This window comes from Capra hircus, chromosome 2 (genome assembly GCF_001704415.2).
Source record: "Capra hircus breed San Clemente chromosome 2, ASM170441v1, whole genome shotgun sequence".
Taxonomy (NCBI): Eukaryota; Metazoa; Chordata; class Mammalia; order Artiodactyla; family Bovidae; genus Capra; species Capra hircus.
In genome coordinates, this window is record NC_030809.1 from 44196852 (window position 1) to 44212301 (window position 15450).

Genomic DNA, 15450 nt, shown 5'->3' on the forward strand with positions numbered 1-15450 from the left:
AATGTTGGGCTGTAAGAAGCACAAGTGGAATCAAGATTGCCAGGAGAAATATCAAGAACCTCAGATATGCAGATGACACCACCCTTATGGCAGAAAGTGAAGAGGAACTAAAGAGCCTCTTGATGAAAGTGAAAGAGGAGAGTGAAAAAGCTGGCTTAAAGCTCAACATTCAGAAAATTAAGATCATGGCATCTGGTCCCATCACTTCATGGCAAACAGATGAGAAAACAGTGGAAACAGTGAGAGACTTTATTTTAGGGGGGTCTAAAATCACTGCAGATGGTGACTGCAGCCATGAAATTAAAAGATGCTTGCTCCTTGGAAGGAAAGCTGTGACCAACCTAGATAGCATATTGAAAAACAGAGACCTTGCTTTGCTGACAAAGGTCCTTCTAGTCAAAGCTATGGTTTTTCTAGTAATCGTGTATGTATGTGAGAGTTGGACCATAAAGAAAGCTGAGTGCTGAAGAATTGATGCTTTTGAGCTGTGGTGTTGGAGAAGACCCTTGAGAGTCCCTTGGACTGCAAGGAGATCCAACCAGTCAATCCTAAAGGAGGAAAGTCCTGAATATTCATTGGAAGGACTGATGCTGAAGCTGAACCTCCAATACTTGGGCCACCTTCTGCAAAGAACTGACTCATTGGAAAAGACCCTGATTCTGGGAAAGATTGAAGGCAGGAGGAGAAGGGGACAACAGAGGATAAGATGGTTGGATGGCATCACTGAGTTGATGAACATGAGTTTGAGCAATCTCCACGAGTTGGTGATGGACAGGGAAACCTGGCGTGCTGCAGTCCATGGGGTCGCAAAGAGTCGGACATAACTGATGTCAGTGTTGATTTGTGGATTCTTGTCTTGATCAGTAGGTTATACTTTGTGTCATAATTTCTTTTGATCTTAAATGATCCCAGAATAGGACTCTTCTGGCTGGCTCTGGTGTCCTTATGACATGTCCCCATCTTTACTGAACATTTTCTGGCATAGTATTCCAGGGCCTCATCCTGTTATTTTTCTCTAGGATCATTGTTCTAAGGATCTCTGATTACTTTTTGAGTAGAATATGTAACCCCAAACTGGGATCTAGATATTCTAATTGCTACTCAAGTGTTACTGCTATGAGGCCTTTTCAGTGGACATATCTGTAAACACACCTACACATAATATCTATTTCTACCCTTCCCTTTTCCTCTATCTGTTGAAAACCTTGAGTTCATAATGATGATTCAAAATCCAATCCAAATGGCTTCTGTGCTACAGGCTACAGCTGTCTAGCATTCTCTGTCTCCCAAAGTATGGGGTCCTTTCAGGGGCTGTATTTCCTGCTGTGCATTTGACTGTCTTATAGGAGAATAGGACAAAAGTGGAGAAAAATAGTAGTCAACCACCACCCTAATGAGGCTTTCAATAATTTCAAGACAGTTTATCCTACCCAAGAACGTAGTAAAGTTGTAGCCTCTGTTTCAGTTGAATCTGGAGAGTGCATTAACAGTATCATCCATCCCAAAGAAATAACTACGGGCTTCCCTGGTGGCTCAGATGGTAAAGAATCTGCCTGCAACCCAGGAGACCTGAGGTCCAGCCCTGGGTTGGGAAGATCTCCTGGAGTAGGGAATGGCTATCCACTCCAGTATTCTTGCCTGTGAAATCCCAATGACAGATGGGCCTGGTGGGCTACAGTTCATGGGGTCGCAAAGAGTCAGACACAACTGAACTACTAACACTCGCCTCCAAAGATAACTACAGACCCATTTAGTATAGCAGGAAAGGTCCCAAGTGTGGAGCAAAATGAGTAAGATGAACATCCCTGATGCAGCGGTGGAAGCCACATATACACACACAGACACACACCCACATATGTATATATACACACACACTTATACACAATACTGGTTTCATAGGACTGGTGTAACAAATCACCACACACTTGGTGGCTTAAAAAACAACAGAAACTAATTTTCTCAAGTTTCTGAAATAAACTTGAAAATAGAAATATAAGAAATTTACACTTATTATTTTTGTTTTCAGTTTTTTATTTTTCAGTTGCTCTGTGATTTCAGATTATGGTTTGTGGTATATATGTAATAAGTAATTATAAAACTGATCATTAAAACGTCTTATTTCTGAGTATGTTAGGAGTTTCTTGTAGAGCATTGGGCTAAGATTGTTTTTTCCACTTAGATAAGCAGTTCCTGTTTGGGATTTAGTAGCTTAAGATATGCAAATCCAGTGTAAATAAAAGCATGAATATGGTTCATCCTGTTCAAAGAATTCCTTTACTAGGGATTGTATTTACGTGCTTGGTAAATAAAACATCATGTTAACAAAATTGGCTTTGATTTGACTTTTAGCTCTTAGGCATTCTAACCTCTATCAGCTGTAAAAGAGCTCTTGTTTATTTTTAATGCTGCTTTATATGATCTTTAGTTACCTCACAGTTAACGTACATGATAATGAAAAGGACGTGTTAGTTACATCCTGGGTTGTCAAAAAACAGAAACAGAAATAGAGAAGGCATAAGCATGTGAGTCACCACCATCAGTATATCTCTTTCCTCTGGATAAGGAGGGGTTCACAGAGGCTGGCCCAAGAATAGTACACCTCTGTATTTTTTAGGGAGTTCAGTTCCATGTGGAAACTTTACAAAACTTCGTACCAGGTGTCAGCTCATTCCCAGAGAGTCAGGCCATGCAAGTTCCCCCGTGGACAGTTTGTCTACTGGGCGTGCTCCTGCAGAAGCCTTTGGATAATACAGCACTTTGCTTCTTTCTCAGTCTCTTTCAACTCTTAGGAGACCATAGCTTTCTTTATGCACAGGCCTACAAAAGGAACCTTGTTTTTAGAGAATTTGTTAATGAAAGATACCTCTATGTTTACCACCTTTCCCATAGTTAAGGTTATCATTCTCCAAAGTCATGGAAGATGTTTTCTGCTTTCTTTGTATCTTGAATAATGCTATTTGTAGGCAAGGTATTTTTTGGCTCAGTCGATAAAGAATCTGCCTGCAATGCAGGAGACCCACCTGAGTGCAGGAGACCCAGGTTTGATCCTTGGGTCAGGAAGATCCCCTGGAGAAGGAAATGGCAACACACTCCAGTATTCTTGCCTGGGAAATCCCATGGACAGAGGAGCATGATGGACTGCAGTCCATGGCATCACAAGAGTAGGACATGGCTTAGCGACGAAACCACCACCATTTTGAACTTGGGTGTTTTCTGTTGAGGGGCACTAACCTCCAGAGAAAATTTAAGTGATTGAATATACAGAAAGCAACTTCTGATTTTTTGAAAACTCATCTGCTTTATAAATTAATAACATGCTATAAAGTGATGCTTACTTGAGAAAAGGCTCACACTGGAGGATGATCCTCAAAAAAAGAACCTAGTGTGTGCACAGAGCATAGATATATAAATTAAGAAACCATACCAAGCATGGGAAATTTAGAATTTTGGGAAAAATCAGTTTAGGTTCTCCCTTTCACATTTTGTCTGAAACTAAGCTACCTATGTAAAAATGTAGTAACTGCATTAAAGAATGAATAGCAAAATAAAACAAAATTTATGTAAACATTTATCTGGCTTTTGGGTGGAGAAGAATTTACTGAACAAAAGAGTGTAAGAATGTTTTCATTACATTTAATAACTTGAAAAAGTTTCAGTTCAGTTCAGTCGCTCAGTCGTGTCCGACTCTTTGCGACCCCATGAATCGCAGCACACCAGGCCTCCCTGTCCATCACCAAGTCCCGGAGTTCACTCAGACTCACGTCCATCGAGTCAGTGATGCCATCCAGCCATCTCCTCCTCAGTCGTCCCCTTCTCCTCCTGCCCCCAATCCCTCCCAGCCTCAGAGTCTTTTCCAGTGAGTCAACTCTTCGCATGAGGTGGCCAAAGTACTGGAGTTTCAGCTTTAGCATCATTCCTTCCAAAGAAATCCCAGGGCTGATCTCCTTCAGAATGGACTGGTTGGATCTCCTTGCAGTCCAAGGGACTCTCAAGAGTCTTCTCCAACACCACAGTTTAGTAGTGCCTTAAAAAAGTCCAACAAAGTTAAAAGGTAAAACCTGAGGAGAATGTTACTCTACACACATGTTTAATATCTTGACTTTGTAAAGAGCTCATGTAAGCTCAATTGGTTGATTTTATTTTCTCCTTTTCTACCAACCTTGCCTTTATACTGTTTTCAATTGTTTTATTAAGTTCTGTTTCCATTTGGGCAGTTTGCACATGCTGTCGTTTAGTTCACAACAGAACTAAGTTAGAGTTTTAGGTCCAGAGAGAGACATCCCTTTTGGTGCCTTATTCAAATGAGTTAGTTCATTGCTCTCTGTCTCCCACAGTTCTCACTTCATTTTACATTTTGTTGTGTCCTATTTCTCTCCTTTTCCTTCTCGGCTCTGACTTCCTCCCTCCTTTTGATGGGTTCTCTTCCTCTTTTTTTTTGCCTTACTAAATTTAACAGAGGTTTTTTCCTTATTGTTTCTTTTGTCTGATGTAGGTTTCCTTCCTCCTGCCTTTATTTTGCAAGAGTTGTATCTTACACAGTTGGGGGCACTCCTTGAACCTGGAAGTCTTCACAGCCCCTTTTCTCTAGTGCCTGTTTTTCTTTAGAATTATTTATCAAATTAAAGCAGCATAGGTGTGTTTTCAAACCTGTTTTTGTGTTAGAGCTATTGAAACCTAACTGGACATAAAGAACTGAAATTCTAAATAATTCTGAGAAGAAGCATGGAACTTGCTTCTTCCATGGAGGAGTAATTGGGTTGTGTTACGTTACTTAGGAGAATGTGATGCTGCTTAAAGTTTCTTTATGGTCTTAAGGAGTGCTTACTTAGATTGTTCTGCCTTTAACCAAATTGTGGTCATGCAAAACTGCATTACTTTTGTCTGGGAAGTCCTCCCAGTAGTTATGACATACTCTTGCAGTTCTCAGACTTTTGTGGGTATAAGCTAAGCCCTGGGGGAATTGTTAAAAATGTTCCACTCTTGGAAATTACTAGTCAGTAGGCCTTTGGCAGGCCATTTAAAAGCTGACTTTAAGAAGAAGCACCCTAGGTAATTTTCATGCAGGTCATCAGCAGACCACAACTGGAAAAACGTTGCTGTGTGGCATCAAGTCCAAACTTTGATATGGCTTATAATGTTGCCCCACCTGCTCTCCAGCCCCATTGTCTGCAGCACGCACCCCGTGTGCGTCTGCGGCACACATCCTATGCTCCAGAAATGTTAAGCCATTTAGGGTTTAGAATTTAAAGATAAATTAGATAGAAATTAGTCTTGAGAGAAAGTACAACTTATACAAGTCACATACTTGGAGTGGCAAGAAAAATACAGGGTAGATAGCCAGGGTGCCACTCCAAGCATGTGACTTATGTAAGTTGTACTTCCTCTCAAGACTAATTTCTATCTAATTTCTCTCTAAACTCTAAATTTCTCTCTAAATTGTCTCTAAACGTCTCTCTAATGTCCAGAGTGGCCTTCTAATGGTCTTTCACTTTTCTAATAACACTTATACAGGTACGATGTTCTTTGACTACTCTTTCTCCCCTTACCTCCTTCACGTCTGTGTTTAGTTTTTCCTAGTTGCCTTCTGGAGGGAGAAAAAAAAAAAAAATAGGCTTGGCTTTCAAGGTCCTGTATGACCTGATCCTTCCTTAGTCCTTGACTTCTAAATCTCAGGACTCTTTCCTCTTGTTTTACTTGACGGTCTCGCACAAACAGACCTTCTTCTTTGCTTCTTATAATTTGCCCTACCTGGAATATGTTTATTCAAATCCTTAAGCTCTATTCTAAGCCCACCTTCTTGATAAGATCATCATTCCTTCTTGCAGTGAGGAAATCGAATAGTAAACCAAAATGGCTTCCAAGAACAAGGTTAATAGGGAAATTATGCTTGAATAATTAACTTCATGGAAAACTTAGAATAATATAATATTGTTCATACTAAAGCATACTAAATGGATACATTGATTATGTTTAGTGGAGCCTTACTATGTGTATTACACATTTTAACCTGTAGTAATTGAAGCAGTTATTCACCATTATCTGTGAAATGAAACCAACTAGCATATAAACTAAACTTCCCCCTTATTCCTATTTTCACTTTGTGAATAAAATAAACTAGTTTAAAATATAGTTAAATTATTATTAGTTTTATTTAACTATATTTTAAACTAGTTGGTTTTGAAGTAATACTCAGGCTAACTAAACTTTCTAATGCCCGAGTCCTAATTTTCTCATTTTTTTTGCCAGTTGGATGTTTGCCAGGCATCTCTCAATCTGTCTTCAAAACAGAATCCACACCTTTCCTTCCCTCAACCTGCTCCAAGGAACACCAGCGGGCAGGACAGTGTGGCTGGCGGAGAGAGTGGGAAGAGCGGTCAATAAGGTCCCTGAAGGCCAGGACCATTCAGGGCCTTCTTGATTTGTAGCAGCTCTGTGTTGTGTTCTCTGTTCAGTACGTCTGTGATTTGGAAGAATAAACCTTTTCCTTTGTGGCAGGGTACATTTGTTCTTTAAGGACATAGTTTCCATCAGATGTAATGGAGCAGGGAATTTGAGTGAAACTTTAATGTTCCTCCTAAAGTACCTAATTTAATAGAGTAATTTAATAGTATTTGTTCTAGTATGTATTATAGTTTCCTTGGGCTTATTTCCACATCATTAAGGAAAAACATCACATTAGAAGCTATCCATTTAAATCCTAATCATTTTAAAAACAAAATTTATGAGTTTTTTCTTTTTTTAAAAAAAAATTTCCCTTTTTGTTTGGAGGGAGAGTTGACTGTTGTATAATTTAATTTGCGTTTTCTTCTGTCATCATTTCTAGTAGGGGCATCATGTTGGGAAAATTCAGGTTTAGAATTGTGATTTAATTGGAGATAGGATTGATACATAGCAAAGAATGAATCACCTTACCAGATTTGCTGACTTTGGACAGTGCAGAGCCTGTAAACTTTCTGGGGGCTTCTGATTTGGTGTGTATAGTAAATAGAAACAATTCCGTATTGGGGGTATAAGAATAAGGATTAACATCACCTTCCAGGGAATGGAGAGTGCTGTTTTAGAGTGTAGATCCTTAAAGAAATGTTCAGTTCAGTCGCTCAGTAGTGTCCGACTCTTTGTGACCCCATGAATCGCAGCACGCCAGGCCTCCCTGTCCATCACCAAGTCCCGGAGTTCACTCAGACTCACGTCCATCGAGTCAGTGATGCCATCCAGCCATCTCCTCCTCAGTCGTCCCCTTCTCCTCCTGTCCCCAATCCCTCCCAGCATCAGAGTCTTTTCCAGTGAGTCACCTCTTTGCATGAGGTAGCCAAAGTACTGGAGTTTCAGCCTCAGCATCTGTCCTTCCAAAGAACACCCAGGACTGGTCTCCTTAGAATGGACTGGTTGGATCTCCTTGCAGTCCAAGGGACTCTCAAGAGTCTTCTCCAACACTACAGTTCAAAAGCATCAGTTCTTTGGCACTCAGCTTTCTTCACAGTCCAGTTCTCACATCTGTACATGACCACTGGAAAAACCATAGCCTTGACTAGACGGACCTTTGTTGGCAAAGTAATATCTCTGTTTTTTAATATGCTATCTAGGTTGGTCATAACTTTCCTTCCAAGGAGTAAGTGTCTTTTAATTTCATGGCTGCAGTCACCATCTGCATTGATTTTGGAGCCCCCCAAAATAAAGTCTGACACTGTTTCCACTGTTTCCCCATCTATTTCCCATGAAATGATGGGACCAGATGCCATGATCTTCGTTTTCTGAATGTTGAGCTTTACGCCAACTTTTTCGCTCTCCTCTTTCACTTTCATCAAGAGGCTTTTTAGTTCCTCTTCACTTTCTGCCATAAGGGTGGTGTCATCTGCATATCTGAGGTTATTGATATTTCTCCCAGCAATCTTGATTCCAGAAATGTAGTAGGACCTAAATTTTTATGGAGAAATCTCTGAATAAAATGTAAAGTTCATTTAGATAAAATAACCCATGTGGTGACAGAAATTCAAGAAAAGGATAAAATTGGCAAAAGTTACATAAATGGTAAAAGTCTAATCGTTATTGCAAATTTTTCATCTATTTCATGACTCTGTCATTGTTCCTTAAGTCATATGTTCCTTGAGTCAGTAGTTGTCTAGATAAAAACAAAACTATTGAAATATTTAAAGAAAATTTTTAAAATCCAAATAATTACTGTGTTTGAATAATAAGAAAAAACAAAGCACACCAAACTTTGGTGTGAAGTCTGTAATTCTATTTGGATCCATGATAATTTAAAATACTCATATTCATTTTGAACTGTTTTGTGTTTGCACTATAAAATTATATTCCTAATGTTTCATTTTTCCAGTGTAGTATCTTCCTTTTGGACATTTGCAGTATGTGCTCAGAGGAAAGTGCAAGCATAAGTGTTTATTGTATTAAAGCAGAATTCTTCCTAGAATATCTTTGCTTCTAGGTTATTCCAATGCGTTTAGTTTTGAAGATTAGGGAGGAAAAGGAAGTTGACTGTTATAAGTTCTGTTGCTTGTTGGCCCTCATTAGGAAAACCGAGTATTACCGCTCTTTGATGTTCTCAAACTAGCATTATTTGAGGAATTAAGTAAGCCTCATCAGATGATCTTTTTCCTGGCACTTTTTGTTTTTCATAAGTAGCTAACTTAATGAAATACAATAACAGGTTTCTATTGAGATTTATCTGTAAATAATTCAACACTAAATAAAAACCTTAGAAATAGTATTAATACAAGTGAACTATAAAAACCCAATCTCTTTAAGAGCCGCAAGTATGCATTTGAGCATTAGTTTATTCATTTTCCATTTGTCAAGGTAGAATGCCCTGAAATATACATTCTTACAGTGGTGAAATTAAGAAATGAGAATTTCTTAATTGGTCAAGTGGAATATCTGATTTTCAACATCATTAGAGCTAAATTCAGTTTTGATTTTGCAACAGTATTTGCTTGACCGTTTCTATAAAATTTTATATAATAAAATCAGGTTTAAAGTTTAGCTTCATGGCATCTAATCAGATAGTTAAATTCCTTATGTATCTCATAACTACATATAAGGATCACAGAGGTAATTTTGTTGATTGCTGCTTTGAAATATAAGATGTATACAAATTCTTATTCTAGATTAAGGATATCTTTACTCTGAAAAATTGTTCAAGCTAGCTGACAGGTTGTATTCTGAATATTGCCCAGATCCACTGGAACAAAATGTGTGTCTTCATAAATGTGAGTCAAGAGTATGGCATGTACAATGAAGATATTCATCATGTCTCTAGAAAGTTAATAGATATTACTCCAAATAGAAGGAAAAGATGATGTGGTCAAGTAAATATGGGATATGTTGATTTAAAAAAAAGCTTAAATGTTACTGAAGATTTCTTAGAGCCTTCAATAATGAAATAGTTTATATTAATCAGATTAATCTTAAAGAATTTTAAGTATCTGGTCAGTTATCACTTACTTTGCTTTATATAACTTTTCCTCCTTTCACAAAATAATATGCAAATTCCATGTCAGATACCATTTTATTAATGGGAAAAAAGAAAATATCTCTTCTTTCAGGGGACTTAAAAGTTTTGTATATGAATTTAATGTTTTCAATTCTAGTTTTCTGAATTTTTTTATTTGAGTTTTAGTTCCTTGAATTTTTCAGGGACTGATAGGGAAGTAAGTAAAAGACAAATGGTTAGAAAGGAAGGATAAGATAGAATCAAGAACAAATTCAACAAACTGAACTATTAATAGATTCAGGATTTTGCGTTGTCTTTTCTCTGAAATGCTTTTTGGATGAGATATATACTTATTTGAATGGATTTTTACAGAATAAGTAAGATAATAACTTATTAAAGTCTTCTGAAATTATTTTTCTGTGCTATTTGGTGTGTTACAAGATCTATTAGTGGAGATAACTGTACTGCTGTAATATCCTCTGATTAATGGAAGTGGTTTGTGATTTAAAAATCATTACTTCTGATTCAGTTCAGTTCAGTCGCGTCTGACTCTTTGCGACCCCATGAATTGCAGCACGCCAGGCCTCCCTGTCTATCACCAACTCCCGGAGTCCACCCAAACCCATGTCCATCGAGTCGGTGATGCCATCCAGCCATCTCATCCTCTGTTGTCCCCTTGTCCTCCTGCCCTCAATCTTTCCCAGCATCACTTTTCAAATGAGTCAGCTCTTCGCATCAGGTGGCCAAAGTATTTTCTGATAATTTGTTTTCCTAAAAATTTGAGACTTAATTGCTCATTTCTACTCACTTGTCAACCTTACCTCCATTTATGACTTCCAGTTTCCTTTTATAATATAGTCCTTGGTTTTCAAGGTTTGAATATATATCAGAACATAGGTTGCATGAGTTTTCAAGTGTACTGTATAATTGTTCTTATGCACATATCTGTATTTCAGATGGAGCAGCTGTCAGATGAGGAGATTGACCATGGTGCTGAAGAAGACAGTGACAAGGAAGACCAGGACCTAGACAGAATGTTTGGAGCCTGGCTAGGGGAGCTGGACAAACTCACTCAGGTTAGAGACAGTGCTCAAAGCACTGGTCGGGAATTTTAAGTCATTACTGTGTGTGCAAATTTTACTGTGTAGACCTCAGGATATGAACATAGGTTATGTTTTAAACTACTGCTATAAAGAGAAAATGTCCAAAACATTAACAAGTAAATGAATAGTAACTCTAGGAACACAAGATACTCTCTTCTGTGGTTATTTTAAGGAGTTTTTTTTTTTTTTAATGCTTTTGACAGAAGTTCTGTGTATCTAGAGGGATTTCTAAAATCTGTTTTATAAATTGAGTTGCTGGCTAAAACGTTTTAAAGCCTAAAATATAAAAATCTAAATTTTAGCAAATCCTATTTCATAACTTAGTGGATTGAACACATTTTGCAACATAAATGATATCCTCACATGCAGGTATTTTCTATTACATGATCCCAGAATACTGACAGAGTTTCATCCCTGGCTTTATTTTAAAACAGTGGCAAAGTTTTTTCATTTTCTTTTATTGGATCTTTGGTTTTGTTTTTTAAAGAATTATTTTGTACTCTAAACAATGTCACTTTTTAGAATAAAAGCATATACTATTACTACCCTGGTTAATAGATTATATTTAATATATATGAAGATAGTTAACTGTATTAAACAACTTTAACTTTATGACGGGTTTCCCAGGTGGCTCAGTGGTCAAGAATCCTCCGCCTGACAATGCGGGACACACAGGAGATGGAGCAGGAGATGTAGGTTTGATCCCTGAGTTGGGAAGATTCCCCTGGAGTGAAAAATGGCAGCCTGCTCCAGTACTCTTGCCTGGAAAACCCCATGGACAGAGGAGCCTGGCAGGCTGTAGTCCATAGGGTCGCAAAGTCAGCATGAATGAGCATGCACACAACTTTACAACAATGAAAACATCAGAACAAGACTTATTTCATTCACCCTTAACTAATATCTCTGGGAAGAACTTTTGTTTAAATTGCTTAAGTACGAAATTCGTTAACCAGTAAAAAGTAGATGGCAAAGTGGAAACTTAAAGTATCAGTTTTTTTCTGTATCTTTCCATATCATTCTGGAATTGAAACTGAGAAACTGTTCTTGTAATTCTTGTTAGATCATTTTGAAAGGCAGACATGTTTGTGACCATAACCTGTTAATGATGAGTTTTGAGAAGAACGCTTTCACTCTTACTAGGGCTGCTCTGGTAGCTCAGCTGGTAAAGAATCTTCCCGCAATGCAGGAGACCCCAGTTCGATTCCTGGGTCAGGAAGATCCCCTGGAGAAGGGATAGGCTACCCACTCTAGTATTCTTGGGCTTCCCTGGTGGCTCAGATGGTAGAGAATCCGCCTGCAATACTGGAGACCTGAGTTTGATCCCTGGGTTGGGAAGATCCCCTGGAGGAGGGCATTGCAACCCACTCCAGTATTCTTGCCTGGAGAATCCCATGGACAGAGGAGCCTGGCGGGCTACAGTCTGTGGGGTTGCAAAGAGTCGGACACGACTGACGACTAAGCACATGCAGCACAGCGCAGAATTTCATAAGGTCATTCTGTTCATCTCCAATCAGGAGAAATAACGTTTGTGGTGATAAAGATCTTTTCTTCTGTAGTTACCAAACCATTTTAGTTTAATTCTTAATTAAAAAAAAAGAAGAAGTGATTTTGGCATAGAGATGATGACTAGGCTATGCAGTTCTATGCTGAGGAAGTACAGTAGAGGAAATAGAAAATAATAATGAAGGAAAGTATGTGAGAGCCAGTTGTCATGGTGGGGTTTCCATTTTGTTTGTTTGGTTTTGGCTATGCTGTGCAGCTGGCAGGATCTTAGTTCCCTGACCAGGGATTGAACCTGGGCCACAGCAGTGAAAGCCTGGAATCCTAGCACTAGGCACCCAGGGAACTCCCAGGGGTTTCCTTGATTGTGTGTTTTATTGTCCATCCTTGGGGAGAGGCCAAAAAAGAGGAAAGACAGGCAGATATAAGCCTAGCCACTCTAGGTGAAGTAGACTTGATGCTACTCCTCTATAGGTAACATTTCTACTGAATACAGGAAAATCTTATGTATGCTTGTATAAACCTTCTGTATATTTTAAATTCCCTGACATACACACGTAAGAGCCATTCATCAAAAATGTTGGGTCCTAAATTAATGCTTTGACCATCCTTTTTTATGTATGAAGCTGTCTTAACAGAGAAAACAGGTTAAAACTGTTGGAGAATATCGCTTACTGCTGTGCGTGCACGCTAAGTCACTTCAGTCGTATCTGACTCTTTGCAACCCCGTGGACTGTAGCCTGCCAGGCTCCTCTGTCCACGGAATTCTCCAGGAGGAATACTTGAGTGGGTTGCCATTTCCTCCTCCAGGGTATCTTCCTGACCCAGGGATCGAACCTGGGTCTCCTACATCTCCTACATTGTCTTTGTCAGGCAGGTTCTTTACTATTAGTGCCACCTGGGAAGCCCCGTCCCTCACTGCTGGAAAGTTACTTTTAACACTTCGGAAATTTTCAAAAAAAATTTTACTAAGTTAGTGGCTAAAATTTCAGAATTGATTATTTTAGTTTACCACAGTCATCCATGCACCTGTATCATATAATGTTAGTGGATTTTCAACTTTATATTAAGTCATTTTTAAGTTTCTAGTGGTTGTTGAATCTTCTGAAATTGTTTGTAAAATTTTGTATGTATTTGCATTTTTCTGCAAGAAGTTGCATGGCTTTTATCATATTCTCAATGACATCCACTCCCAACCCAATTCCACCACCACCACCACCTCACCCCCACCGAAAAAATAAAAAAGGTTAAAAAAAAACACACCACTAGAGTACCTATTTCTTGGCATCAAGGAATATTTCCTATCATTTCCCTTTGTGCTCCAGCACCATGGACACAGCAGATAATTATAATAAGTATTTGTTTATTTGAACTGATAAATAGATTGACTTTTAATGTCCTAAATTTATCTTCAGGTTTTACTGAAAACATAACCTACCTATCACTCTTCATTTCCACTGAGAGAAGGAGAAATTAGGCCTTAACTTGTAGTGGAAAAATTAGGTTCGAGGTTAAAGAAGAATTTCCTAGCTGTTCATTAAACTTTGAAATAAAGCACTGAACATTTGTGGATCTCCTTCAGATGATAGCTTTATGTAATGTTTTTTTTTTATTTTTTTATTTTTATTTATTTATTTATTTTTTTTAGTTTTTTATTTTTAAAATTTTAAAATCTTTAATTCTTACATGCGTTCCCAAACATGAACCCCCCTCCTCCCACCTCCCTCCCCACAGATGATAGCTTTAAAAACTGGATAGACACTATCTAAATGGATTCAGTTGAAACAAATGAATAAAAAAGATAGTACTCTATCTAATTCTGTGATTCTACAAAAAGATTGTTCAACATTCTTTTTCATTTGAAATCCATTTGATAATTAGAGAAATTAAAAATTTGAAAGACTAATCCTGATATTTGCATATTTAGTTAAAAAGACACTGAATAACTACTGACCCTTTCCCTGAATTTCTTTGTTGTAACCACCTTATTTTCCTTATTGTAGAAAGGTTGGAGAGAAAAAAAGGGCATTTAAAGAGGTGGTGAGTTAACTTACAAAACACCCTACCCTAAAGTGCAGAATATAATTGTAGACTTAGCACAGGCAGTATAGCTGGGTTATAGTTTATACTCACCTTGATAGAACATGAAAAGAACAGGATATTCTATCATTGTTTGAAGTTATAGCCACTTTCTGTTAAGATCGTGGCTCTCATAGTTTTGAGTCCAGAATTGTGCCTTATCTTCAGAGTATTTCATTCTAAGAATGTAGTTAAGTTGGACCAAAAACAAATTCCTTTGAGGAAAGAGGTAACAAAATTCTCTACATTATTCCTTTTTATTTCTTATCCTCACATCCCATATTCATGTACCTACCTTATTGTATAGTGAATTTATGTAAAATGAGCTCAGCCACTATACTCATTGTATTTGGGAAGAAATTTACTCTGAACTATGACTGTGTCAAGTGCCTTAAGTAAGCATATATCTAAAAATTGAAAAAACTATAACCAAAATGATGTGAAAACCAATTATGCTTTTCCTCAAGGCTAATACTTAGAAGAACTTTGATTTTATGAGCTATTATATGACAGTTCACTTAATCATAGCATAAACTTTATTCATCTTTTATTATAATTGCGACTTGAATTTAATATGACTCATTAAACTTTCTTTTTAAAAAGAGTTTGGATTCTGACAAGCCCACGGAACCAATAAAAAGATCTCCTCTTCGCCAGGAAACAAACATGGCCAATTTTTCTTATCGCTTCTCCATATACAACTTGAATGGTAAGATGTAATTGAAAATGAAATGTAAAATAGTATGTTAAGTTATATAATGTAAAAATAATACAGCAAGAATTCCAAATAGCTCAATATAAAAACTATATATACGTAACAACTGAGTTCTTATATTTCTTGATTTGTGTGTTTTATTACTAATTCAGATGATCAGAGAAAAAACTAACGAATATAACTAAGATAGTTTCCTAATTATTAGTAACTGACAAAGTATATCCTCACATGGAATCCTACAACAAACTTAATTGTGTTATTATATTTGCAGTGGGATAAAGTCCAGTGAAATTACTTGTTATTAATTTAAAAATTAGCCCTTCTGGCCTTTATTTAATGAACTATACCTAGTGGAGCTGACATTTCAATCTGTAATTTTTTTAGGTCTTAACATTTTTCATTTTGTGCCCTCAGATCTTTAGGTATTAACATTTCTATCAGGGCTATGGTCATATTAACACTTAGAGCCTCTGGTGAAAACTTGCATGAGGGATGCGGTTAATAGAACAGTATAAAATTTTTCTTTTTTTTTAATCTTTCAACTCATAATTTTATTCTCTATTGATTACCACAAATCTTAAAAGATGGGCTCTTTGCTTCTGAAA

General features: G+C 37.4%; 1 protein-coding gene across 1 annotated transcript in view; it reads left to right on the top strand.

The window, feature by feature from the left end:
- Nucleotides 1–15450, top strand: part of RAPH1 (Ras association (RalGDS/AF-6) and pleckstrin homology domains 1) — a 103797-nt gene that overhangs the window by 31013 nt on the left and 57334 nt on the right. Inside the window, 2 exon segments of the mRNA XM_018060606.1 lie at nt 10405–10524; nt 14734–14839. Coding sequence (XP_017916095.1) covers nt 10405–10524; nt 14734–14839 — 226 coding nt within the window.